The 26796-nt window shown below is 42.1% G+C and overlaps 1 protein-coding gene across 1 annotated transcript in view; it reads right to left on the reverse strand.

Annotated features, from left to right (window-relative positions):
* galnt14 (UDP-N-acetyl-alpha-D-galactosamine:polypeptide N-acetylgalactosaminyltransferase 14 (GalNAc-T14)) overlaps positions 1–26796 on the reverse strand; it is a 175776-nt gene that overhangs the window by 3933 nt on the left and 145047 nt on the right. Inside the window, exons 9-14 of the mRNA XM_083934659.1 lie at positions 24711–24814; positions 20230–20356; positions 14942–15034; positions 12650–12733; positions 9477–9621; positions 3109–3228 (exon numbers count right to left, since the gene is read on the reverse strand). Of these exons, the coding sequence (XP_083790785.1) occupies positions 3109–3228; positions 9477–9621; positions 12650–12733; positions 14942–15034; positions 20230–20356; positions 24711–24814 (673 nt within the window). The remainder of the gene's footprint in view (positions 1–3108; positions 3229–9476; positions 9622–12649; positions 12734–14941; positions 15035–20229; positions 20357–24710; positions 24815–26796) is intronic.

Below are 26796 nucleotides of genomic sequence, written 5' to 3' on the forward strand. Positions count from 1 at the left end.
GCATGTTACTGCCAGGTCTGAACAGAGCTGGACAGACCTGAATCTGTGGGTATTCAAATTGCATGACTTCTTCTTGGGTTTCCTACTTCAGGGGAATTCCATGAGTTTGGAATTGTTGTTGTTGTTGCATAAAATGATCTGATTACGCTCTGTTTGGTGCAGAAAAGTGCAGTGAAATGGAAAAGTAACACGATGAATCAGCTGTAAAATCCATCCTGATGAATTACGGTTAACCCCGATCTTCAGTGACTGTAACACACTCCTCAACACGAGGATGTGACAGCACGTATGAATGTTTCTGTCCTCTCTCTACCCGCACGCTCTGTGATGCCACGGCTGTTGACATTCCTGATCCCACAAATCTGTCTCAATCGTGTCTGCACGTCATGGCGGTCGACAAAGATCAGAAGGTGTGATTGGACGGGGTTCACACAGTCTGATGTGTCTCTTGGACATGTCACGCCAGGACCTTAAGGCAGCGTGACCTCCTGATCTGACGCAGTAACCATGTCCACTGTCATGCCGGCTCAGACAGCTGTGGTTACTCGGTTGGTGGTGGGGTTAGTTTTCAAATTGATAAATTGAAATCATGACATATATTTTTTTGGCATTTTGGAAAAGTTTGAATTAATAATTTTGCTGCAAATTTCACGTTTTGCAAATGTATCCAGTGCGCCGGATTGGACCCTTCGGCTGTTTACTTAGAAGTATGGTGCAATATGCAACACAGCTAACCATGGCCCATGGGCTCAGTATACAGAGAACAACCAACATAACCACAAAGAGACCAAAAATGACAAAAAATGCAAAAAATGCAAAATGTCTAAAAATAGATGCAAAACCACTACAGAAGCATGCAAAACATAAAACAAATAGATGCAAAACCTCTAGAAAAGAGATACAACATGATTACAAATAGATGCTAAGCCACCACAAAAAGATGCAAAATAATAACAAAGACATACAAAACAAGTAAATATGGAGGTAAAATGAGCACAAAGAGAAACAAAATGTCTAGAAAAGGACTAAAAGTCGACTCTTTGACTTTGGGTGTCGTGTTCCTGTTTAGACAGAGTGGGGGGCCTCTGACATGTCTGTGCCCAGGTGCCCGCTGGCTCAGAATACGTCCATGCACTTACCTCATGACAGAATAATGTCAGCTCTATTGTGTTATTGTGTTCATCGTTGTATCGTTGGTCTTGTCACTGTGTGTGTTGTTTATGTGCAGCTGAACTCAGCGCTTTTAGCCTTTGACCAATTTCCTTTGTCATAATAAAGTTTATTTGATCTTATCTTAGGAGGTGAAGAGCCAAAAACCACAACAACATGAGCTGCTGCAGCTCTGGAACTCCAGGCTGCAGACACTTTGCACTGTTTGACTGAAAAAGTTTGTGACAGGAAGTGACATCGATTGTTGGATGCTTTTGAATTTGAGAAGTGGCTGCCCTCTCTGTATTCAGTTTAACTTTACTTCAGACACACATAACTGTTGTAGAACACAGCACATCATAGCTCCAAGTTTTTCACTTTGACTTTACTTCTTTCTCTCTCTTTTGTTCTCCTGTCACCACCACTTTCTGTCTGTCTGTCTGTCTGTCTGTCTGTCTGTCTGTCTGTCTGTCTGTCTGTCTGTCTGTCTGTCTGTCTGTCTCTCATCCCATCAGCCTCACCATCTCTCTCTCTATCCTTAATTTAACCTCACTCTGCAGCTCTCTCTCTCTGTGAGTCAGCTCTGGGCTGTGTTTCTCCAGTGGATCTTCACTTTAATTAGCTATCATCGCTCTACTTCCTGCCTTCTGACACAGACAGACAGACAGACAGACAGACACACACACACACACACACAAACAGAAACACAGCACATGTAGCAGCACCGTGTGTGTGTTGGTACAAAGGTTTGCTAGTTTCAGTAACATGACAGTGATATGCTTCATCAGCTCTGCTAAAATAAAAACACAACACATACACAGGCTCTGGTGTGTGTGTGTGTGTGTGTGTGTGTGTGGGGGGGGGGGGGTACAACTCTCATTTAATAGTCAGCTCTTCATTTATTCCTTTGTTTCTCCGTCTCTCCACTCTCTCTTTGACTTCCTTATCTCTGTTTTTCTTCCCTCCTCCTTTGTATTTACTTTCTTTCGGGCCACTTCATCTCTCTCAGCCGTCACTCGTGACTCACAAATAATGCATCATAATAATAATAACAACAACAACAACACACAGAGTGAGTCACCACAAACACATGCACGGGAAAAAAAAACACATGCACACTCTTTTCATGTCTCTCTTCCATCATAACCAGTAGATTTGTTTTTCATTACAAGACTACAGATGTAATTAACACACAGACACACCACACACACACACGCACACACACACACGCACGCACGCACGCACGCACGCACGCACGCACGCACGCACGCACGCACGCACGCACGCACGCACGCACGCACGCACGCACGCACGCACGCACGCACGCACGCACACACACACACACACACACACACACACACACACACACACACACACACACACACACACACACACACACACACACACACGTTTTCCATGCAGACTGAACAGTTGGTGAGGTGTAATGAGCTAATCTTCAGCTACCTCTCTCTCTCCTGTGACTCACCCCCTCCCATCCTTTCTCTCCTTCTCCCCCTTCGTCTGTCTTGCTTCACCTTTTCTACCTGTGCCTCTCCTCCTCTCTCTCTCTCTCTCTCTCTCTCTCTCTCTCTCTCTTTCGCTCTCTCTCTCTAGGTGATTTATTGGTTGTCAGGTGGTTCTGTACTGCAGGGGCTTCTGGGATGCCGTCAAGGTGCCCAGTGGTCAGGTAATGACAAGTGTGCGTGTGTGTGTGTGTGTTAAGAGTATTTCAAGCTGCCTGTCCAAAAAAGTGTCAAGCATCTGCCCCTGCAGCCTGTGTGTGTGTGTGTGTGTGTGTGTAATGATCATCTTTAGACAAATTGTGCTTTAGATTAATTAACATTTAGATTAATTTATCAGTCACATGATACACAGCAGTTACTCGCCTACAGCTACACACCACTTAAATATGTGTGTGTGTGTGCGTGTGTGTGTGTGTGTGTGTGCGTGTGTGCAGACCTGCTTGCCGTCAGCCATGTTGCAGGGCATCAGCAGGACCTGGGAGGCAGGGAAGGTGGTGGAAAGAGACAGACAGTGCTGCTGCTGTCGGATCTGCTGCCCGTGAGTGTACAGCCACTCCTGGAGATACAGGAGAGAGAGAAAAAAAAGATTTATCATTTCAGCGTTTCAAATGCTGTTTGTCTGTTTGAAAATTGACATTTCCAAGTGCCGGGTTGGAATTGTTTTTTGTTTCTGATAAGCAGTCATGGAGATAAAGTCATTCGTCACGGGTTAAGAGCACCACATTACCTGACATCTGTGTTAAACGCAGAATGAGCAAGGTTTGTCTGTTGGGGGTTGTAAACACAACATTCAAAGTCGGACCCTTCTCTCTGGCTCACGTTTTGGAACGAGCCTTTGCCTTGTTATATTTGGTCGCCGCCCAATAACATCCCGGACACAGCAAAATATCAAGAAATGAGAAAATCCAGGCAGAGGGCAACGTCTCTGCAGATACAGACACTCATAAGTGATGATTGAGAGGGATTCCATACTTGTTGCCACAGAGTTGAAAGAACACTAATGTCTAAAACATCATCATATGCTGAAGCCCTGAGCTTTCCCTTCATCTGAATGAATGGGCCTAACCATGAAAAACTGCTTTTCAACAGAACTTTTGGTCTCATAGTGGACTAAGAGATTAGGCTACACAAGCAAAATACATTTGAGTGCAATTGTCTTACTTGTGATGCAGTATTTTAAATTGTGATGCAGCTATAACTCAAATAAAAGTTCTGAATACTGTATTTACGGGTCACAAGGCTCTACACTTAGAAATTCCAGGCACAGTTATACAAAAACATGCATGTGTCTCTTTTTAAAATTAGACATACAACATTTCGTAGACACTGGGGCAAACAGGCTTAACTAAGACACTTAAACACCACAGACTCTACGAACTGAGAAGGAAAAGAGCAATATGGAAAAGAGTAATTAAGGAAAACAAATCATAGATTTTAACTGTCGAGCTGTTAAAAATAAGAGCTCTCCATATATTTTATTATGCTATAATAATAGTCCACTGTAATAAAAGTGTTTGGATAATATATTACACATTTACAAAAGAAAAAGAGAGAAAAATATAGTGTATATTCATCTGTTATAGTGTATAAAATGCAACCTCTAAAATATTCAAACATACAGGGTGTTGTGGTAGCAGCAGTGCTGATGTGTATTCATAACCACTCTGACATGTCTGTCTCTCGCGCACATGCACACACACACACACACACACACACACACACACTAAGGAGGTCAAGGTTCAAAGAAACAGCGGCCGGATGTATTAATAATCATGTAGGAGAAAAACGTGTTAGGAAAGAAAATAAGAGCAGAGAGGAGAAACACACACACACACACACACACAAAAAGTGTAACTAGGTCAGGGTTATTATAATAGCTCACAGGATCTGTGGTCAGTTCAACCTGTTCGGTGCTTGTGTATCTGTGTGGTGTGTGTGTGTCTTTCCAGACCCTCAGAGGAAAGACAGTATAGAGGTCACACCAAAGCGGACCAGATCTGACACACACACACACACACACACACGCACACACACACACACACACACACACACACACACACACACACACACACACACACACACACACACACACACACACACACACACACACACACACACACACACACACACACACACACACACACACACACACACACACACACACAGCTTATAATAAGTGATTTCTTATGCAACAGTTATTTCATTTATTTTTCTTTTTTTTATCCTGCATTCGGAGGGACACATTAATACATCTTCACCAGTTATGACCATAATCACGCTGCTGTAAGGCTGCTCGTCGGCCCATAATGAAGTAATGGAGGGTGATGAGGGTTGGTTGGTGAAGGGGACAGTGGGAGTCCTTTTCAAAGCAGCTCTATGATTTATGGAGTTTTATCTTGAATAACTCAGCGCTGCAGGGTTTATTTCACCATGTGATTGATTTATTGAACTGCAGCACAGAGAATGACATTGGAGGTTAATTGGCGCTGTAGCTCAATACATCTTCTCTGCTGGAGCCTCCCCGGGAGGAGCTGCTGCTGAAGCTGTCACGTTAGGACATAGTTAGTTTGTTATGGTCAAACATTCGCTCATCTCAAAACCGTCCAGTTTGTTATCAATTTTGTTTTTATCATCATCGTTACTATTATGTGTTGTAGTAGCAGTAGAGCCACACTATGATTACAACAGTTGTCTTACTGCGTATTTGAATATGAACTATATTCACATCTCAGAGTCATTATATCATCCCTATACTTTGTTATACTTGTTCCTATGTTATATTTATTTTCTATATTTTTTTGTATTCTTCTTATATGTATGCATAACAATATGCATATTACTCACATCATATTTATCTTATTTGTCACAGATATATACTTTACTTGCACTGTTGTTGTATTTTTGGTTTTCTAACTATGACTCATTCTTTTTTCTTGATGTGTATTTTTATGATCAGTATCGTGTTCATTCTCCTTAGATCTCCCCTCTTGTGCTGCAGTAATATTTAATATCCCAGGTGGTGAAAGGTCTAATCTTATCTTATTTTATTTTAATCAGACGCACAGAGCCTCTGTTGTATTTCTAAACCATCTACACAACTAAATGTAGCAGAGTGATGAGAGGCAGACTGAATGTTAAGTAAATACATGATGTAAACAAGGCTATTACATATAGAAATAAATAATAATACATTCAATAAATGAAGCAGTGTTTAAGCAGATCATTAGTGTAATCTAAGGCTGTCACAATACCAGCGTTTTAAAAATCACTGTAATCCTAGAATAAAAAAGATGATACTTAATACCTTTTTCAAGTTGAATGAACAATTTGCACAGTGTTGGTACAGAAAAAGTCACGGAATACATTTGAAATAATGATAACAGTAAACTAATTTACGTAGCCATATTCTTAACACATTCATAATGTGGTTATTATTGCTTGTATTTGTAGGGTAAATACAGTGGTCTCTGTGGGGGTCCCCTGTATAAATGAAGGATAAAAAAAACACCATAAAACACAAACACTACTGTATAAATTAAGAATAAATCCAACATAAACAAATACAGTAATAACATGTAAAAAACATGGACGTGTGGGTTGAAAATCTGATTGTAGATCCGTTTTTTTAATAGCTTTGGAACTTTCGATGCGATTGAATGTATAATTCATGGAGATTATATTATTTTAAACACATGGTAAAGAGAAAGTCGATACTTTAGACAGCTTTAGTGTAATCAGAGTTACTGTTCTGCAGATGAAAAAAGAAAGCAGGTCAGTGCTCCCCCCCCCCCCCCCCCGGTACATAAGGTTAAAAACCAAGTGCACTTACGTTGACCCTATCCACAAAAATGTGAATGTAAGCTGTATCTTTATGAGAAAGTTGCCTTGTATTCATGCTCACATTTGCATCCAACAATAGGAATGAAACAGCTTCATGCTTTTGCACTTATTTGGGGCCAAATTGTGTTCAGAATGATGTTTTTGTGGCTCAGTGGGTCACATTTCATGCCCGTCACCCACCTACTCCTTCACACAGCTTACATTTTGTAATACTTGTAGAAACTTGTAATGGTACGGTATAATACATTTGACATTACAAGCGTTCAGGTCTGTTTTCTGCTCGTATGAGTTTTCTGTTTGGTCTCTGTTGTGTTCTCCCTGTATGTGAATGCTGGTGTCTTTAAAGAAATCCTCTCTTTGTTTCTGAACGACTGAAAGCAGAATCTTCACGTTTGCAGCGACTGTTTCAGATCACTTACACGTGTTCTGCTAATCGACTCTGTTGCAGCTGCTGGAAATGTCTCAACATGATCAATATGGTCTCTTTAAAGCTATAAAGTATATTTCTGCAGTCCTACATGACAGGGAACATCAGTCGGATGATCCCAGTTTGTAATTAATCATAGTTTTACCAAATTTCCTTGGAAGATTTAAATTATTACTCAATTTGTCTATTGTAAACATTTGAGCTTTCAGACCATTCTCCTGAATAATTATTCTGTAATTACTGTAGTTATGAGCACACATTTTCTTGTTTCATGTTAGGATGAAATAGACATAGGTCTTTTTACAGTGTGTTACATGTTGCTGCCCTGCTAGACTGCGTCGTACTTTTATCAACAGCGCTCAGTGGTGATTATAATCATAACTTGATAGGAATGATGGTCAAAACTAATAGCCCCACGAGACCATCCTGATCTTTTGAGCTCCATTGTATTTTACTCGCAGATCAGTCTGGTGACATGTGTCGGAGAAAATTTGGAGAAGTTTGCCAAGCGATCGAACCAATCAGCATTGGTTTTGAGGCAGGTTTAAGTGTGACGCAACGAGAAGCGACCTGAAATTGTGCCTTTAACCCATGAATTCACGTTACACAAACGGCAAATATCCTTCACCAATGTTGTTTACTTTCTGAGCTTGTCTCGACACTGTTAGTACATCATACACTTACTGATTGGTTGATTTGGCCCGTATGTTGGTGATAGACAGATGGTTTATCCAATCAGCAACCTGTATTTTTGCCCCTTCCTAAAAGATCTCCAAACCAGAGTTCCCAGATGGATTTGCTGAGCAAATGAGAATCAATCCATCCCACGGAGTCAGGTTACCAAACAACTACGGAAGTATGAAATAAATCCTTTACTTTCTTTTAATGAGATTGGTTAAGGATATTTGCAAACACCAGGGGAAAACTCTCTCCCCAAGGGAAAAACTGACAGCAATTAACTCAATTCTTTATGTTAAAAAACTTTCCCACCTGGGAGCCTCTCTCAGCTCAAGCCAGAGTTGTGAACATGGACATACAGGGATTAAGAGCCTTCCTTCAGGGCTTCTCTACAGTAGCTGATAAGAGAAGTTTTACACACACACACACACACACACATTTCAGTGGTTTTCCCTGTGAGTTCAGGGATTTCAACCCACGACCTTCCATTCACAGGCCAGCCTCTGCAACCTTCAGGCATTTCAGCTGCTGACATGTCCGATCTCTGCGAGGCGGCTTGTTAGGGCGGAGCACAGCCTCCACACTCGCTCTAAACACAGAATAATGAGAATCCTGCGGGTATTAATTATGGCGGAGGGAAGGCAGAACGCACACACACACTCCTATATTACCAACAGTGGACTACTGTTTCATACTGACCCAAGGTGGAAGACCAGTGAAAAAGAGAAAATGTATATTTTTTTCATATATATATAAATATATATATCTTTTTATTGCCATGAGGGGAACTGCAGCCGTCACAGATGCCGACCTATGATTGATTGTATCCAGATTGATTTTAGAAAGTGTGGACAGTAAAAAAAAGTAGAATTACTGCCTTGCAGTTGTATGCCTTCACCAACCAGTAACGTTGCGGTTTCCACCCAAACTGTCCAGACGTACATAATATTGGTAGCTAAGACTTTGAAGGAAATGTGGATGCTTCACACACATCCTCAACCCGGCAGCACAGCAGATCAATGCAGTCGATTTCACAGTGACCTTGACCTTTGTCCTCCAAAATCCAATCAGTTTATCTTTGAGTCCAAGTGGACGTTTAATAAAAAAGGGGTTCCTGAGATACACCGCACAGACGACCTGAAAAGATAATGCCTCTAGTCATGGCTGACACCGGCATGGAGGCGTAAACACACGTGAAAGGAAACTTTTGCAAATCAGATTCAAACCGCAATCGCAGATGGTTTAAAATACAATTCCAATGGGATTTCTACAGATGCGTCTCAGTCCGCACAAACTGGCCGCTCAAATTGGATTTCAGAGTGTATTTTGCACAACATGGAGAACAGAAGAGGAGTCCTGCACGGCGGCCTTACAGCAGGAGTGTTGGAGGGTGAAATGATGGAGCTTCTTTTCTCATGCTTCCGCGTTAGAAAGCCTTATCAACAGCGTGGCTGCCACAGCAACTCATGTTTAATGAAAATGATTAATACATCATTGATGTGAACAGATGACATATACACATTTAAAGAGGTTACTTTGCCAAACATAAGACGCAGAAGATGATGGAAGAGTAAATCATGTCTACATGTGGGTTGATTCAGGAGCAGGGTAACATCAAATGAGAAAAGTTGATCTACTGGAGAATAAATATTTGAAAGCAACACAGGATGCCTGAGAGCCTTACTGCTTTGTTTTCCATTATATTTTTAGATTTTGAATCGTCACCTGTGTTTTCCTGAAATACAGACATTTCCACTATAAATAGATGCAAAATAAAAATACAAGTTACTGCATAAAAATTCACCAGACTGCAGGAAATGAAATGCCTGAGGCTCAAAATGATGTTGTAACAAACCCACCTGGTTAATGGTGGGGACACCTTCTTTTCCTATGCAGGGAGCCAGTGTGAGGACGGGCAGCTCCTGGCCCTCAAGCTTGCGAGACTCCAGACAGTTCTGCCGCTGTTTGATCACCCCGGACTGAGAGTCTGAGTCGTCTGGGACCCTGATGGAGAGAACACAATATAGAATTCACACAAGGGGTAGATTATATTAGAGAGACAGATTTTACAAATCCCAAATAAAATAAAAACTTCATAGCCAGACTAGCCTGATATCAGACAAAACTGTCTAACTAGTTACACTACGTTTCCATCTTCAGTGTGACATTGCCTGTGCTCTAACTTTCCCAAACTAATCACAAGAGACTTTCGGTCCCAGCAGGCTAACTTTCTTTTATTCATTCATTCATTCATCTTCAACCGCTTGTCCCTGTCGGGGTCACAGCGGGCTGGAGCCGATTCCAGCTGACATCGGGCGTGAGGCGGGGTACACCCTGGACAGGACGCCAGTCTATCACAGGGCACAGAGAGACGTACATTCTTCTTTAAAATCATTAAATCGTGGGGCTCTTTAAGATTATTCTAAAATGTTATTGGACCGAATCGATCAGACTCTGATACTGAAACGAGTCATTTTGCGGAGGTTTGCAACACAGCTTGATAATGGTGTTAGCCCCGACCGTGGCTAATAGAAGATCCTCGCCCATGAAAACAAAGGAGAAGACCTCAGTGTTCTATAGGCGCTAGTACAAAAAACAGGAGTGAGTACTCAAAAAAACTAATTATACATTTGATTACATTATAATTTGATTACATTGGGGGAAATACGAGTAATATTTACATATTTATTGATAGAATGATGGCAGAAAGATGTCAAAAAGATGCAGCAAGTGTGTGTGTCAGAGAGAGAAAGACAGAACATTTCCACCCTGATTTAACCTGAGGTGGACAAAGCCTTGGCTGTTTGTTTTGTTCCACAGAGCTAAACTAAACGACAGGATATTAAGAACAGAGAAAGGGATCGTTGTCATAGTTCTGCATTACCTGGGGATTCAATGAGGTAGGAATGAGTGTGTGTGTATGTCACCTCTGGACACTGAGTGGGCTCCTTTACCCACTCCTCCTTCGGTAAACTGTATGGACAAACATTCCCTGACTCTTTGATTCTTTCCATTTAACTGATCATCGCTCTGCAGCGACCTAATACAGCTGTCTGCCTGACTGACGTTAGCCATTACAGGAGGTTTCCAGGCCGGTTAACGTAAGATAAGATAAATCAGGACAGATTACGACAGGATTTGTATTTACCGCCAGTAAAAGCCGGCAGTTTTCACCGGAGTGGGGGCGTGGCCTCATGTGTTTCTCTCATCTATTGTTAGTCCCCCTGGACGCTTGGCTTCATCTGTGTTTTTAACCAAGTAACCAGTTTCATGTCCTGATGCCAGACGAATCTGTCAACTCTGTGACATGGGCGGACTCTGCCTGGACCCAGGCAACAGCTAGACACCAGAGGTAAGGGAGACGATTTTTTTTACTTTGTTTTAGTGAAATGGCACAATTATCTAAAGTGAAAGCAGTCGGATTTGGAGCATATATAGTCTTAATTTTAAGATACACTAAGAACCTCACTGAGATGAGACAAAAGAGCCCAATCATCTCCACCATGGTCTCATTAACCACATCAAGATATCAGTTAATTTGACAGCGTTTTCAAAAAATGACGTGCCTGATGCACCTTTAACAAATCCGCTGAAGGCCACGATTCTCTAAACTCATTACTTCAGAAAGTTCCTTCCCAATCTTCCTCTTTGATAAACTTTCCCAGTCTTTCTTGTTAAATTCTCGGCCACGCTACAAACTCGAGCTTAAGCCCTGTAGCATTAATTCAATCTGCTATCTCTCCCTGTTTTAATAACCCGTTAAAGGTTATTCTGCGTTCTAAGGGTCAGGTCTGTCCTCCCCTGAGAGCAAGCCTGTTAATTTCATTCTGAGGGATTAACACCAGCCTCCAGTGGATAATGGGTCTTTAAGTGTGTGTGAGTGTATGTGTGAAGTGTGTTTAAAAGAGAGAGAAAAGCGTTAAGAATGCTTTCATGTATTAATTGTATTGGCATGTTTGTGTTCTTGTTAATGCCAGGGTTTGTAATGTTACAAAGTGTGTATAGTGTGTGTGTGTGTGTGTGTCTTTGTATGTGTGTGTGTGTGTGTGTGTGTGTAATTGAAGGTGGGTGAACAATCATTTTGAAAGAATAAAAAAAAACAGGACGTGCATTGTGCACCACATTTGCTTTGACAACACAGCATTGCACTGGTGTGCAGTGTTGGATAAAAAGCCGTATTAAGCCTCTTTCACACTGGAGAAAAGACCCACTAACATCTGGCTTTTGTCTTTAGTGTGGAAGGTTACAATCTGCATTCATTCCTCGAACAAATTATAACCACCCTAACAATTTCCACTGACCTCCATGCAGCTTTTTTCTGTTTGCCAACCCTGTTTTCTGGGGCAAGCAAATACAAAAAGACATTCTTGTCTAACAATGGGAAAGGAATCTATAACCTATTTTAGTGGGTTTTCACATGTTAAAAAAAACACATGTATATATGCATATACAAGCTGATTTTGGTAGGAAAAGAGTATATTTTACAACCATGCCCACACTTTTACCTGTCCTGTGTCCTGTCATTTTTAATAAATTGTGACAAAATATGTTCTAACCGCATTATAAGATCTGGAAATTAAAATTGAAACCAGCCCTCAATACTCCTCTGCACAGCTTGTTTTATCACCCATTATTTATAATAGCTAGTTTTATTTCGGGAAAGTGGGGGACAGAAGCCAAAGAGGCAGATTATTAACAGAATATTCTAAATCCTGACTTATAGAAACAAAAAAATATGATGGTTCCAGTTCATTCAGCTTGCTTTGTAGACTTAGCGAAGCTCCTCCGGAACCCCAAATAACATCATACGTACAGTGGGTTTCAGTGGCTGATGCGTGCTCCCCATGAAACTGAAGAGAAAAAAAAAAACTAATAAAAAATAATTGTATCTTTAAAATGCCCCAGGCAGTAATGAAGCCAGTTTTGGGGTCAGTCTTGAAACTTCTTCTCTTTCTCAGTTGCTTGCTCAGCAGAAGCTTTCCCTGGATGGATAAGTTTAAAGACACCCACACACACAAACACACTCTCTTACTTGAGTTCTGGGTAGACGTTGTCCAAGTACCACTTAAAGGATTTGCACTTGAGCTTCTTGCGGAGCTCCACTCTGCCTCGGATACTGGTGACACACACACACACACACACACACACACACACACACACACACACACACACACACACACACACACACACACACACACACACACACACACACACACACACACACACACACACACACACACACACACACACACACATACACACACACACAAACACACACACAGAGTCAGAGAAAGAGAAAGCAAGCAGGTAAACAGAACCCTTGACAAATACTCAGACTAGCACAAGCAATCATTAAATATCAAAGATAATTAGACACAAATGTACAGCCAGGACAAAGTGTGCGATGTGGAAAGGCAGGTAAAACCTTACAGCTGATTTTAAATGTCAGTGTTTACCTGTGGCTGACAGATAAACACTGACATTTAAGCACAGCTCTGGGCTTAAACGTTTCTTCCTCCTGTGTTTTTGCGTGAGTCTTGTATTAATCACATTGCAGGGACTCGCTTACCATTTAGGGACAAAACAGTGGTTGGAAGTAAGCCATTTACAGCAGGCTGAAAAGCAGTGTTTCAGTTAAACTGATGTTGGACGTCAGCAAAAACACGATTTCGGAGGATGTTAAGTTACTCTTTAATGTTCTGGGATTGAATTATAGTCTCCCGTTCATTCCTGTAAGTATCTTTGGTTATATTAACCCATTGTGGGCACTATTGCAAATCAATGTACAGGGCTACTTTATGGCCCAATTTGAGTCACAAGATTTTTGCATTATTGTGATGAAGTACAGCTGCAGAAGCTGCTGGGAGCACTTAACTCTCTTTAACAGTTTATATTTCTGTCACCTTCTGCAAGTTGCAACAGTCTATAGAGCTGTGCCAGTCCACCCTCGTTCCCACTGGAAATTGCATAAAGTTTTTTGTCTTCCTTTATTGGATGGTTTATAACTAAGATAAACAGGAAACATGGGTTTGAAGTCTCGCCATTCGCCATCGCCATTCAAAAATATCGAGAGGGTGAAGCTTGGGGTGGAGGAGTAGGAGTATGCTGTCACTGTAGCGACTTGTCAATCACAAGGTAGCCCTGCCCTAAAGCATCCCCTGCTTTATGGCCTATTTGACTCTTAATGGGACCATAATTTACTAAATTAACATCTTGCGGTTCTTGCATCTTGCAACTTGCGGTATTGAAGAAGACTTGAAACTAGAGATTAACACCATAAACACATTAGGAAAATAAATAAATCAAGTGAGTAGTTTAGGCTCATTTTCTCATTGACTTCTATAAAATCACATTCTCTTAATGTCCAGCCGGTGGAGTCTCCCCCTGCTGGACATTAGAGAGAATGCAGCTTTAAGTGGAGTCTCCCCCTGGTGGACGTTAGAGAGAATGCAGCTTTAAGTGGAGTCTCCCCCTGCTGGACATTAGAGCGAATGCAGCTTTAAGTGGAGTCTCCCCCTGCTGGACATTCGTGAGAATGCAGCTTTAAGTGGAGTCTCCCCCTGCTGGACATTAGAGAGAATGCAGCTTTAAGTGGAGTCTCCCCCTGCTGGACATTAGAGAGAATGCAGCTTTAAGTGGATTCTCCCCCTGCTGGACATTAGAGAGAATGCAGCTTTAAGTGGAGTCTCCCCCTGGTGGACGTTAGAGAGAATGCAGCTTTAAGTGGAGTCTCCCCCTGCTGGACATTAGAGCGAATGCAGCTTTAAGTGGAGTCTCCCCCTGCTGGACATTCGTGAGAATGCAGCTTTAAGTGGAGTCTCCCCCTGCTGGACATTAGAGAGAATGCAGCTTTAAGTGGAGTCTCCCCCTGCTGGACATTAGAGAGAATGCAGCTTTAAGTGGATTCTCCCCCTGCTGGACATTAGAGAGAATGCAGCTTTAAGACACTTAATCCTTGGCTTCATTTTTCAGACCCTTAGGTTTACGCTTGCATAAAACAAAGATACCCACCTGGAAACAAAGCAGGAAGGTTGTGGTTTAATGAGGGATGGTATATACCTTAAACCATAGATGAACACTTTTTTCTGGCTTTGGCAAAAGATGACGACACTGCTGTTCCTAATCCAACCTACAAAGCTCAGATTGGTTTGGTTGTTTTTTCCCAACTGGAGAAAACACCACAACAAGCACAACACCAGTCCTGACTGGAGGTGGGCAGCCAGTTCAGAGGTCTGAAACCAGGCTACTCAGCAGTATGAATATCAAGTGTTTGTGTGTGTGTGTGTATGTGTGTGCGTGTGTGTGTGCGTGTTTGTGTTCTTACTCTCCGTAGGATTTCCCTCGTGCTGCAGGCCGTGCAGAGTAGTAAAAAAGACGGAAGTCGTCCATCCACACTTCGGCTGTGCGACGGGTGTTCCTGTAACCACACACACACATATATAGTTGAAACCATGGTACCTCACAATCTAATTTTATGCTCACGTATATTTTGCTTCGTATCATACTTGGGCTGAAACTCATTAACGGGGGGATTGCCTACAATGGGAGTTATTCTTGGTGTGATGGTCACTGGTGAAAAGATTTCCATCCAGAAGACAAACAGGAATCCAACATGATTTTCCATTAGTGGATAACGTATCTTGTGACATTTATTGCCCGTTACTTATTGCATGTTAGGACTGGGAGGTTAATCAAATTTTATTTTCAATTCCCATTATGAAACCAAGATTATCAAGATAAAATGATTCTTGTGCTGCATTCATTCTTACAGTCACGGTCTTGTTTATAAATCCTGTGCACCATTTCCTTTACAGCATTGTGTTTTCTGTGTTAATGAATATGTTGAATATAGTTGACCAAAAAAGTGAATATGTGTTCAGGAGTTTTAGTTGAGTTATATGCAGGAACAGTGAATTAGGACAGCCTATTAGGACCGTTTCTGTATGCAAGAAGGGGAAATAACGCCACTATCAGGTGCCCAAATGTAACTTGAATAAAATGTCCGATTTCTGAGGTTGTTGGAAACATTTGGGATAATGTTAGTACAAAACTCTGCCAAATATATAACATAGGTCTAGCTGTTTTACACATTTTAATGTGGAATGTCACGTATTATACCTGAGGGAAAAAAATCTACGCGAACGTGAGGATGTGATGTGAAAAAAGTCCTCTCCAACAACAACAGTGTGGACCCAGCTGATATTTGAACCACAGTGAAAATGGAGGAGAGGCTGCAGGAAGGAGGGGGAAGGACACAAGTAAAAACAGACATCAGCTGTGTCCCCCTGCTGCCTTTAAACACACCACGGCCCACCTCCAGATGTGGTGTGGACGAGCGCGGAGAGGACATCCAGATACAGACTGCATGTTCTACCTGCTGTAGATCCTGTCTGCTACTGTATCGCTCATTCAGTTCAACTTTATCCATCTAAACTGCAGGAACAGTGGAGCACATTTTCTCTGTCCCTCAACCCCATTTACTCATTTCCCTCTCATTCTCTGCTTCTCCCGTTCTGTCTCTCTGTAGTAATTAGCTATTAGCTGAGTTCCTCTGAGCTGCGATCTCATTGAAATGACAGAAACCCTTCAGTACAGGCATCACACACACGGGCTGTGGTGCTTTAATGAAAGGGGAAGAGAGAGAGGATATGAGATGCTTGTAGGCGTACAAACATAAATACCTGTCGCACACACGCTTACAATTAAAAAAATAATCGCTCACACACACACACACACACACACACACACACACACACACACACACACACACACACACACACACACACACACACACACACACACACACACACACACACACACAGTGTATGCACACACAAGGACAAAGCAGCAGGCCTCTGCAAGGGAGGAAACAGCATAATCTTTGTAATCAAATTATTAAGCAGCCCTTTTTATTTAGCATATTTATAACCCAGCTTCTAGCTAATTAATGGGCAGAGCAACACACGATGAGACAACTGCAGCTTTGTTTAGGAGGAGTCGACATTGAGCACAAACATCAGGCCATCGTGATACGAATAAAAGCCATCATCATCCGCACAGAACAGATGTTGCCTCGGTAACAGCAGACAGGGAGCGACGTGAGCGACTGAACAGCCCGAGTGGAAAAGGGAAAGTCACAATGCTGGAGCGGATTAGCTGGTTGACACAAAACAATACGTTTATGTGAGCAGTTTGGCGCAAAGGCTTCACTCCAAAGTGCCGTTCAGCAGCGGGAGTGCTTGTCATGGGAGCTGAACCCCTCCAACCCTGGCAGCGTTGCTCCTCCTACTAAGCCACAAAGGGAACCCAACTTCCAACCCGGGTACTTTTAATGCCATGCTGCTCACATGCGGAGGTTCATGAATTAGTAAATTGTTAAAGGAATAATTCGCCAGATGAATCATCAGTCTGCAGCGTTGAGTACAGTTATTTTGTGATAAAGTGATAGATTTACTCTCTGTCTTCAACTCCAGGTAGTCATTTACAAAGTTTCCCAGAATGATTTTCTAAATATGCCTACGTTTGATATTATCCTTTCTGTGGATATTCATTTACAATTAGGACAATTTAAAAAAGTAGAAAAATATTTCTGTCTAGTTTGCATGTTCTCCCTGTGTCTGCGTGGGTTCTCTCCGGGTTCTCCGGCTTTCTCCCACAGTCCAAAGACGTGCACGTGTTAGGTTCATTGATGACTCTCAATTGCCCATAGGTGTGAATGTGAGTGTGAAGGGTTGTCTGTGCCCTGTGATGGACTGGGGTCCTGTCCAGGGTGTACCCCACCTCACGCCCAGTGTCAGCTGGGATCGGCTCCAGCCCCCCCGCGACCCCAAGGGACAAGCGGTTGAAGATGAATGAATGAATGTATCTGGGGGCATGTGGGTGGGGAATAAGGAGTGTTTTAAAGTTGCATAAACATGTTCGCTCTTGAATATTCATACCCGCTTGATCGGCTCACGGGTTATGCAGTCTAGCTCTAGTCTCAGCTTTTATTGTGAAAGGTGAGAACAGAAGGAGTGGATCTGGTTTGTGCAGCCTTTGTTGAGCTTTAAAGGAGTAAAGTTTTCCGTCATGAATCAGACTACGGAGCTTCTGTGTCGTTTTATAATATGCCTGTAGTTCGTTCTGGACAAAAATGAGATTGCTTTATCACCGCATAACATTCACATGCAGTGTGAAAGTACACATGACAAAAACAACATTTTGAGAAAATGTATCGACGTGCAAATTAACGTAAGAACACCCCCTATTGTGTGACGTAATATAGAATCAAGATGACGGTAAAGATAACAAAAAAAAAAGAATTCAATCTTTTTATAACGCGCCTAATTTTAGTGGAATTAATCTACATCTACATGCTCTGTGCTGACAAAACTGTTCTATAGATGTCAGTTTCTGAGGCACAACAAAGACCAAAATGTGGCCTGCGACAGACGAGGTAGAGCTTGCTTTTAGCCGAGCCGACTGCTGTTGGTTCTGGACACTCTCGGTCAAATATGTCGCGGCTACTCGCAGTGATGGCAGCGGACGAAACAGGAGCAGAACATGTAGGTATACTCGTTAAAGTCTTCAATTTGACTCTAATCCATGTTTCATATCTACGCTAACCACGAGAGTTCATGGATAAAACACTCAAATAAATGACACCTGGAGGGGATAATAACAAGTTTCTTTTTTTTTTCTAGTGAGTGCCATACTATTACTTTGTTGTAATATGTACTATATAGCACTTTGATGACCACACCATGCAGTAATGTTGAACGTACGCTCGATTTTGTAATCTGAATGGAACCAGCATCCTTATTGTTGCCATGATTAATCTATTTATACGAGATCAATTCCCATTCAGTCTGAGCACATTAGTCCTGTTAATGGATTATTGGCCTGCCTGTAAACATCTTGCTGTTTGAACTGTTTGAAAGGGGCAGAGAACAGAATACAGCTTATGCTAATGGGATAATATTATACTCGCAGCTCAAAGGCTCCGAGGCAGCTGTAAATCCACTTTAACAATGATGTGAACGGCTTTTGGTGGCTGCGACAAACAGCTCAGAGTGCGAGCGCTGCACGTCTGTCTGTGTCTTAAATCAGTCAAACAGGGCGGCAGTCAGCAGGAACGTGAACAGGGTTGTTAGTTAGGTGGTCAGTTAGTGTGTCAGTGCACCCTCAATCATTTTAGGAAATGAAAAACAAGTTGAGACGCAACGAACAAGACACTCACATTCAAAGAGTCGACTTTTAGTTGTTTTGTTTTTCTTTGTGGTCACTGTGCACTTATTTGTAGACGGTTTCCTATGTGGTCATTTTGTTTCTCTTTGTGGTCATTATACATCCATTTTTAGGTGAGTTGTTTGTCTTTGTAATTGTTTTTACATCTTTGTGATTGTTTTGCATCTATTTTTAGTCATTTTGAATTTTTTTTGGTGGTTTTATATCTATTTTTAATCATTTTGTGTGTCATTGTCGTCATTGTTTGTCAATGTCGTTGTTTTGTGTCTATTTTCAGTCATTTAGAAGCTCTTTTTGGTCATTTTGCAACCCTATAGTCGTGTCTGTCTCTTGGTTGTCATTTTAGGTCGTTTAATGTATACCTGTGTTCATTTAGCATCTTTGTGATCATTTTATGTTCTGTGGCCCTGACTTTGGCCCCTGGGCCTGTGCCTGGTTGATCCATTCAGTAATCCATCCATGATTCCACCGTACACTGTACCCTTTCACACATGATGGGGGTAGGGATGGATACTCTAAATCTGTACCGTCAATTTGACAACTCAAGACCCAAGACCAAAGAAGCTTTCATGTGGAGTGAGAGAGTCACGAGACTCTGCTGTGGGACGTTCCTGATTTAAGTAGATCCTGAAGAAACATGACATGTCTTGCAAACTTGAGAACATTTGCACCAGACAAAAACGGTTATCTTCCACTGAGTACGTATACATTAGGGCGGCCACTGTGACGAAATGTTCCCATCAGTTAATGAACTCTTGATAACACCAGTGTTACCGATTACACAGTAAACGCACCAAGCAAGTGCTGCAAAGCACCCCAAAGCCCAAAGGCTGCAGGACTCTTGCTCAATACTGGACCAATTTCAAAAGCCACATTAGCCGCTTCTACACATAAATGAATGGGGAAATAGGGTCAAGGCTGAAAAATATGGAAATTTCCCTTCAATAGGTGTCAAAACTCGTTCAGAGAATTAGGTATTAGTTTATTTAAAAGGGGACAGTGCAATTTCATAAAACACATGGTTAAAAAGCGAGAATTAGCCAGAAGGCTAGTTTTCATTTGTATTCCCCTGGCCATGATGTGAAAGAAGAAAAGAAAAGAAAAAGAGAAGAAAAAAGAAAAAAGCACACAATACATATACATTATTATACAAAATACATATGCAAACACTATATATATACTATACAATTAAGAAAAAATACAACATCACACCATAACATTTTATCATAACATCAAAACATCATGCGACCCGACCCCGGATAAGCGGATGAAGATGAGATCAAAACATCACAACAGGCTTATCTTTAAGTGTTGACAGCTGAAAGTGTTGATAAGCCACATTTTCCATTATTTTTTGTGCAGGCCTTGTATGTTGTGAGCACTTACTTGATGTACGTGTTGGCGTTCCCCTCGGGGAAGACGTACGGGTGTTTTTTCCTGAAGACGTGACCCACTCTGCTGCAGGGCAGGATCTCCAGACTGCCGCCACACTGCCACACCCGGAACGAGATCTCTGCAAGCAAGTAAACACACAATATTCAACTTGCATTTATTTGACATATATCTGGAGATAAATGAACCGTTGACAGAGTGATTAAAACTGGAAAAAATGTTCTTTCATTGCCCTGGGTCTTTAAGATGTGTCGTCACGGTAACTGTGTGTAAGCAGTTTGTAGTTCTTCGTCTCCTCGTTAGTTTTCTATCTCGCACATCGTGGCTAAGTGGGACAAACTTGTGAATATTTGATGATCCGCTGACGGACTCGGATTTGTTTTGTCTGATTCAGTGTGTGTGTGTGTGTGTGTGTGTGTGTGTGTGTGTGTGTGTGTGTGTGTGTGTGTGTGTGTGTGTGTGTGTGTGTGTGTGTGTGTGTGTGTGTGTGTGTGAGTGAGCATTAGTCGACATGCACTGCACGTGTGCTCGTTTGACCTCCTTATACTGCGCTCATTCTTGCAAGCCTGTGCGTGATAATGTAATTGACAGAGCAGCTGAGCTCAGAGGAGAGGAAGAAAGAAGTTTCCTTAAAGAAAGAGATGCTGAGAGCTCTAAAAAGTTTTACAGCGATGGCGAGGGAGAGCGAGAGAATAGGAGAGGGGGAATAAAAAAAAATGAGAGCATGGACTGGGTTTGATGAGGAGAGATGGAAGTAAAGATGAAACACCAGAGAGTACAATGGAGAAGAGAGAAGTCAGCAAGATACTGCGATACTGACACAGAGCCTGTGAGACTGACAGAAACATGACGGAGAGCAAATGAGTGTGTGTGTGTGTGTGTGTGTGTGTGTGTGTGGGTGGGTGGGTGTGTGCACGTCAGAAAGAAAGAAGAAAAACAGGCTAACAGTCTTTCATTGATCTGAGAAAAGCAGCAGTACAGCAATCAGCAAACTGACTCCTAGACTCTGACTGAGCGCACACACACACACACACACAGACACACACACACACACACGACTGCAGGCAGGTAGCAGCAGGAGAGCCAGATGTTGCTGCAGGATGGATGTCAGACTGGAAAGACCTTTTTCCTGCTGAATGAAAAGTTCACCTTCATACGGCTGATATTAAAGAAATGATATTAATAGCTGATATTAAAGGATCTTAGTGTATCTATTAATAATCTCTTTGTTATCTGTTCAGCTTTCTTATGATGGCTGTCTAAAAAACAACCCTGTCTCATACAACATGTGGTCATTTGCAGTGTTGTGCCTGAACGTGTTCATTGAATGATAGTTAATTCCAGGTGAAACGCAGGCTAAAACACACCGTAAACAGGCCTTAATATGTAGCGAGAAAAACACCCAATCTGGCAACACCAGCCACCAGTGTCGCACCGCCGCATGCGTCATCAAAACAAAAACAGCATGAAAGCGACAGCATGAAAGTGACAGCAACGTGTAGGGGACAAAGCAGCAAGGAGGCGTCGTATTCTCTTTTAAACAAGTTTTATGACAAGGTCGGTGAGGATGGGATGGGTTTTTATTTTTCTGTGCAAACTTTGCCCACTGGCTTTCAAAAGAAATCCCCCACTTCAGTCACATCAACAGCAAACAGCACATTGAACTGAAGCTTCTGGCATTTCAAGGTTTGGTAAAAATCAAAAGTCAGTCAAGACAGATCCTCGACCCAAATCCCATTAACTGTGTACAGTGGCGGCTCCGCTGTCATCTCCCAGCCACAGCTGGACGACCTGGTGGTGCAGTATACTGACGGAGACCTGCAGCCTTTGAGTAAAGTGGAAAGCCCAGCTTTCATAAACTTCATTTCAAGTTCAACCTTAATTTCCTACCTCAGCCTGGTTCCTGGTTTTACTATTCATGTAACTTGTTTGTTGAAACAGGATTCCACTTTTTAGTATGTACTGAAATAGAAAATTAAAAAATTGAATAAACATTTGCACCTTAAGGATTACTGTCCTGTTTTTCTCTTTATAATTCCTCATTAAAAAAGTCCATTCAAGCAGCGAGTTTTTACTCATGGTTTTGAGAATATAGTGTAGGTGTGAAAGCTGCAGCTGCACCTGTGTGGACTGAATGGACAGCAGCAAAGTGTTGAAGCAACTATGTGGAAATGATGTCCCCTCAGTTCTAATGTAAACCCTGGTTGGATAAGGGTCAAAATTGGATATGAAGATGAAATCTGACGCATAGCTTTAGTGTTGAAACTGTTCAAATAATTGCTGTCTGTGGTCATATAAAGACTGTGGCAATCATTAAAAAAAAGAATAGCTTGCAGCATCATATTGAAAATAAAGAACTATGAACCAGTTCATTTTTTGGAACCTTGAACTATGAACTTAACTAGTTCATTTTAAAATTTGTGAACTGAACTTTGAACTAGTTCATGTAGAAAATGAGTTTTCCCCACGTCTTCATTTGTCACATACGTTTTGCAGGAAATGTAACTGCTGCCTGGATCATGTTCAGCAGAGGCTGCGTCTCATGTCGTGGTTTAAGATAAAAGTAAGATTGAAATAACTGATTAAGATTTGTGTCTTAACTGGGATGGGGCTCTTCAGAATGGACCCACAGAGGGGTAGGGGTTAAGCCCAGTTCAGACCACAGATTCACGATGAGATGAGCTGAAACCTGCCAGTTCACACCAGTGAGACAAGGCGAGACAATGAGCGAGACGATGTAGAATTATGAAATATAAATGAGGACAGAGACAGTGAGATATGTGCTACAGCTGCATTTCTAGTTGTGATATTTTAATTTTTGATTCACTGCTTCATTCTGGATTACGGCGCTCTCTCTCCTTATTTATTGTATTGCTCACTCGACCCTCTCGGTCTCTCTCTCTGCCTACCTCTCTCTGTCTCTCTCTGTCTCTCTCTCTGCCTCTCTCTGCCTCCCTCTCTCTGTCTCTCTCTCTGCCTCCCTCTCTCTCTCTGTCTCTCTCTGCCTCTCTCTGCCTCCCTCTCTCTGTCTCTCTCTCTGCCTCCCTCTCTCTCTCTGTCTCTCTCTGCCTCCCTCTCTGCCTCCCTATCTGTCTCTCTCTCTCTCTGCCTCCCTCTCTCTGTCTCTCTCTGCCTCCCTCTCTCTCTCTCTGCCGCCCTCTCTCTCTTGCTCGTTGAGCCTCCGCCCATAACTGCCTTTTCCACCAGCTGACGGTTTGTCAGTGACTTGACCAGTGGACTTTGCTAAGACGTGATTGGCTGTTGAAACAGGTGACGTGTGTTACGTGCTAAAACCAACTGCTGGCGATTTGACAAGTTGAATCGCAGGTGACGACATCAGCGGGTTTGAGTCCAGACGAGACGGGTCAGTTCACACCGCTGCAACTTTTACCTGCTATATTCTAAAACTGTTTTGTCTTGTTGCGAATCTTTGGTCTGAACTGGGCTTTAGACATCTTTACCTAGGAAATGGAAATGATGAGCGATTATTTTGTCAAGCTTCTTGCACGGGACAAGAAAAGAACTGTAGCATTACTGACACCGTTGTTTACATGAAGCTCTACTGACATCATGACTAGTGATTTGTATGAAATGCTTGTTAAGGATCCACTTACATATTCCTTTGCATCTACAATAAATTACGTGAAATGACTTGTAAACTGACTTGAAGATTCTACATGATTATATGCAAATGTATATCATTTCTGGGTGCAATGTAGTATGTTACATGTCGTATGGGCCTTTATATAGAGTTACAGTCTCTTACAAATCTCTGTTTCATTCTCTTTGGCGGTGCCTTTGGAGACAGCGGACCAAACTGTAGGCTTAATCAACATTGTGTCTCCTCATTCGGCATTTTACAATAGCCATATCTTTAAAGGCCATTACTTCAACGTTAGATTTTCTAACTCTGAGTCAAATATCTCCACTTCAGCACTTAGAGATACCAAACTTTACAGTTTCGTTCATATCTGTATTCTGAAATTGCACCTGGTTTCTGGTGTCTTCTTCTTTAACTAGTAAAAAAAACATTAAAAACATTTCTTTTTTTGGATTCACAGTGTGGTGACATGTGGTGAGATTTTTAGGTTGTCACTGGCAGGACGATGATGAAAACATACTGTCAGAGTTGCAGAAGCGACCAAGAAAATGATCAATTACAGCTCTCTGTACGTTCAAACCTTTGAAAAACAGTTTGCATCACTCCAGCTGCGTTACAAATAAACGTAATTCTGATGTAATGATCCTAAATCTGAAAAGTGAGACTTTGCTCTTTTATTTTAAGACAGCTGAAAGGGGAGAAGAGAGAGAAGGAGAGGGAGGTAAAACTGAAGCTGAAGCATCACTGTTGACATGCTTTCATGCAAATTTAACACCTAACAGAGAAAAGTAAAACTATATGTCTCATCCACTGAATGTCCCTGTTTTTCCTTGGTAATGATTTGACAGTGTGGTCAGCAGCAACAACAACTCACCAAAGTTTTCCCCGCCCCAGATGTCCATGGCAGTGTCGTATTTGCCGAGGTGATTAAACCAAGACCTGTCAATCACAAAGAGGCCGCCCGCGATGATGGGAGTCCTGTCAGAGACAAACAACAAAAACAAGAGTGTTAGTGTGTGTGTGTGTGTGTGTGTGTGTGTGTGTGTGTGTGTGTGTGTGTGTGTGTGTGTGTGTGTGTGTGTGTGTGTGTGTGCTTGTGTGGTTTTTGGTTGGATAACACAGAAACTATTTTACTAACACTAAATCTTTTCTCACTGACATTTGTGCTCCAATTTCTCCAGAATCGAATCACAACGAAAAGAAAAAAAGACTCATTCACCACTTCTGCTGTTCTGTGATTTCCAGAATAGACAAAGCTCCTTGTTTGCTACGGCGCACACACACACAAACAAACGCACGCGCACACACACACACACACACACACACGAACACACACGAACACACACACACACACACACAAACAAACGCACGCGCACACACACACACACACACACACACACGAACACACACAACACACACACACACACACACACACACACACACACACACACACACACACACACACACACACACACACACACACACACACACACACACACACACGAACACACACACACACACACACACACACACACACACACACACACATGCACACACACACACTCGGGGAGGCTGAATCATGATCTGGACAATATTATGAGTTATAGCTGAGGGCCAGCATGTGTCATCAAATCCTCTCTGTTTATCAACAATTATTCTGCCTACAAATAGCACTGCGTGTGTGTGTGTGTGTATGTGTGTGTGTGTGTGTGTGTGTGTGTGTGTGTGTGTGTGTGTGTGTGAAACACTGTCGTTACAGCATGTATGCTAGCTGTGACAGCTGATTGATTTTTACATCAAAAATCACAGAGTATAAAAAAAGGTTAGAGGGATAAGGTGAGGGGATGCAAGTAGAGTTCACGAATGAGTCACTGTGCCCAGACGGACACTCTGTACACTGACAGGCTACACCATAACACACACACACACACACACACACATGCGCACACACACACACACACACACACACACACACACACACACACACACACACACACACACACACACACACACACACACACACACACACACACACACACACACACACACACACACACACACACACCACCTGTCCATCTGTATGTGTTTAACACTCTGCCTCTACTAAAAAAAAACTTGCACGAAGTCAGACAGTCACGAGTTGGCATGGCAGTAAATCTGGGCTCCTGCCACCAATCTAACTTATGAAGAAGGAACAGTGCCAATGTTCATTATTTATAACTATGTGTTTGTTTGTCTCTCTGAGGCTCCTCTGCTCTCTCTTGGTTCTTTCTTGCCCAGCAGGGAGCGCTGCAGCATTAACAGGTCAATACAGACTTGTTTGTTACTGATTACAGAAATCGGCATCAATTATTATTAGCAGCGGTCGGTCAGAACAGAGATGCAATTAACCACCACAGCTACAGAAAGTGTGATATTGTTGCTGTATTTATTATTTTTCCAGGTTGCTTTCAGTTTCTGTGCTTTGCTGTAATAGTCTATGATTGTTGCTTATTCCTGCCACATTCATATAAATGATGTGTTAGAGCCCTTGAGAAAAATACGATGTTTATACATCCCATTCATTAGATAACACAGGCAACATCAGTCACTGGTGTTTATGAATCATATGCTTTTCCTGATTGCAGTTTGATCTTGTTTTGTCATAACTGATGGGGTTCAACATGTGACCAGCACCTGTGCAGAAAGAGCTAACTCCTCCTGTCCTGCAGCCTCATAGCTACTAAAACAAATCATTTGCATGCGGTGTATGGGCACCTTTTTCATCTACAGACATTCAGCCTGGAACATTGTGATGATTGTTAGACTTGCTGTCTCTTTGCTGCTGCACTGGGGTTGGGCGACTTGACCAATACATCGGCTATTGGCGATACCTTTTTGGGTTATTCTTTTGGCCGTTCATAACTTTATTTTGCTAACTTACTGGTGTCCCTCTGAAGAATGAGGCGGGCTGCCGCACT

The sequence above is a fragment of the Echiichthys vipera genome (genome assembly GCF_963691815.1).
Source record: "Echiichthys vipera genome assembly, chromosome: 19".
NCBI classification, from domain to species: Eukaryota; Metazoa; Chordata; class Actinopteri; order Perciformes; family Trachinidae; genus Echiichthys; species Echiichthys vipera.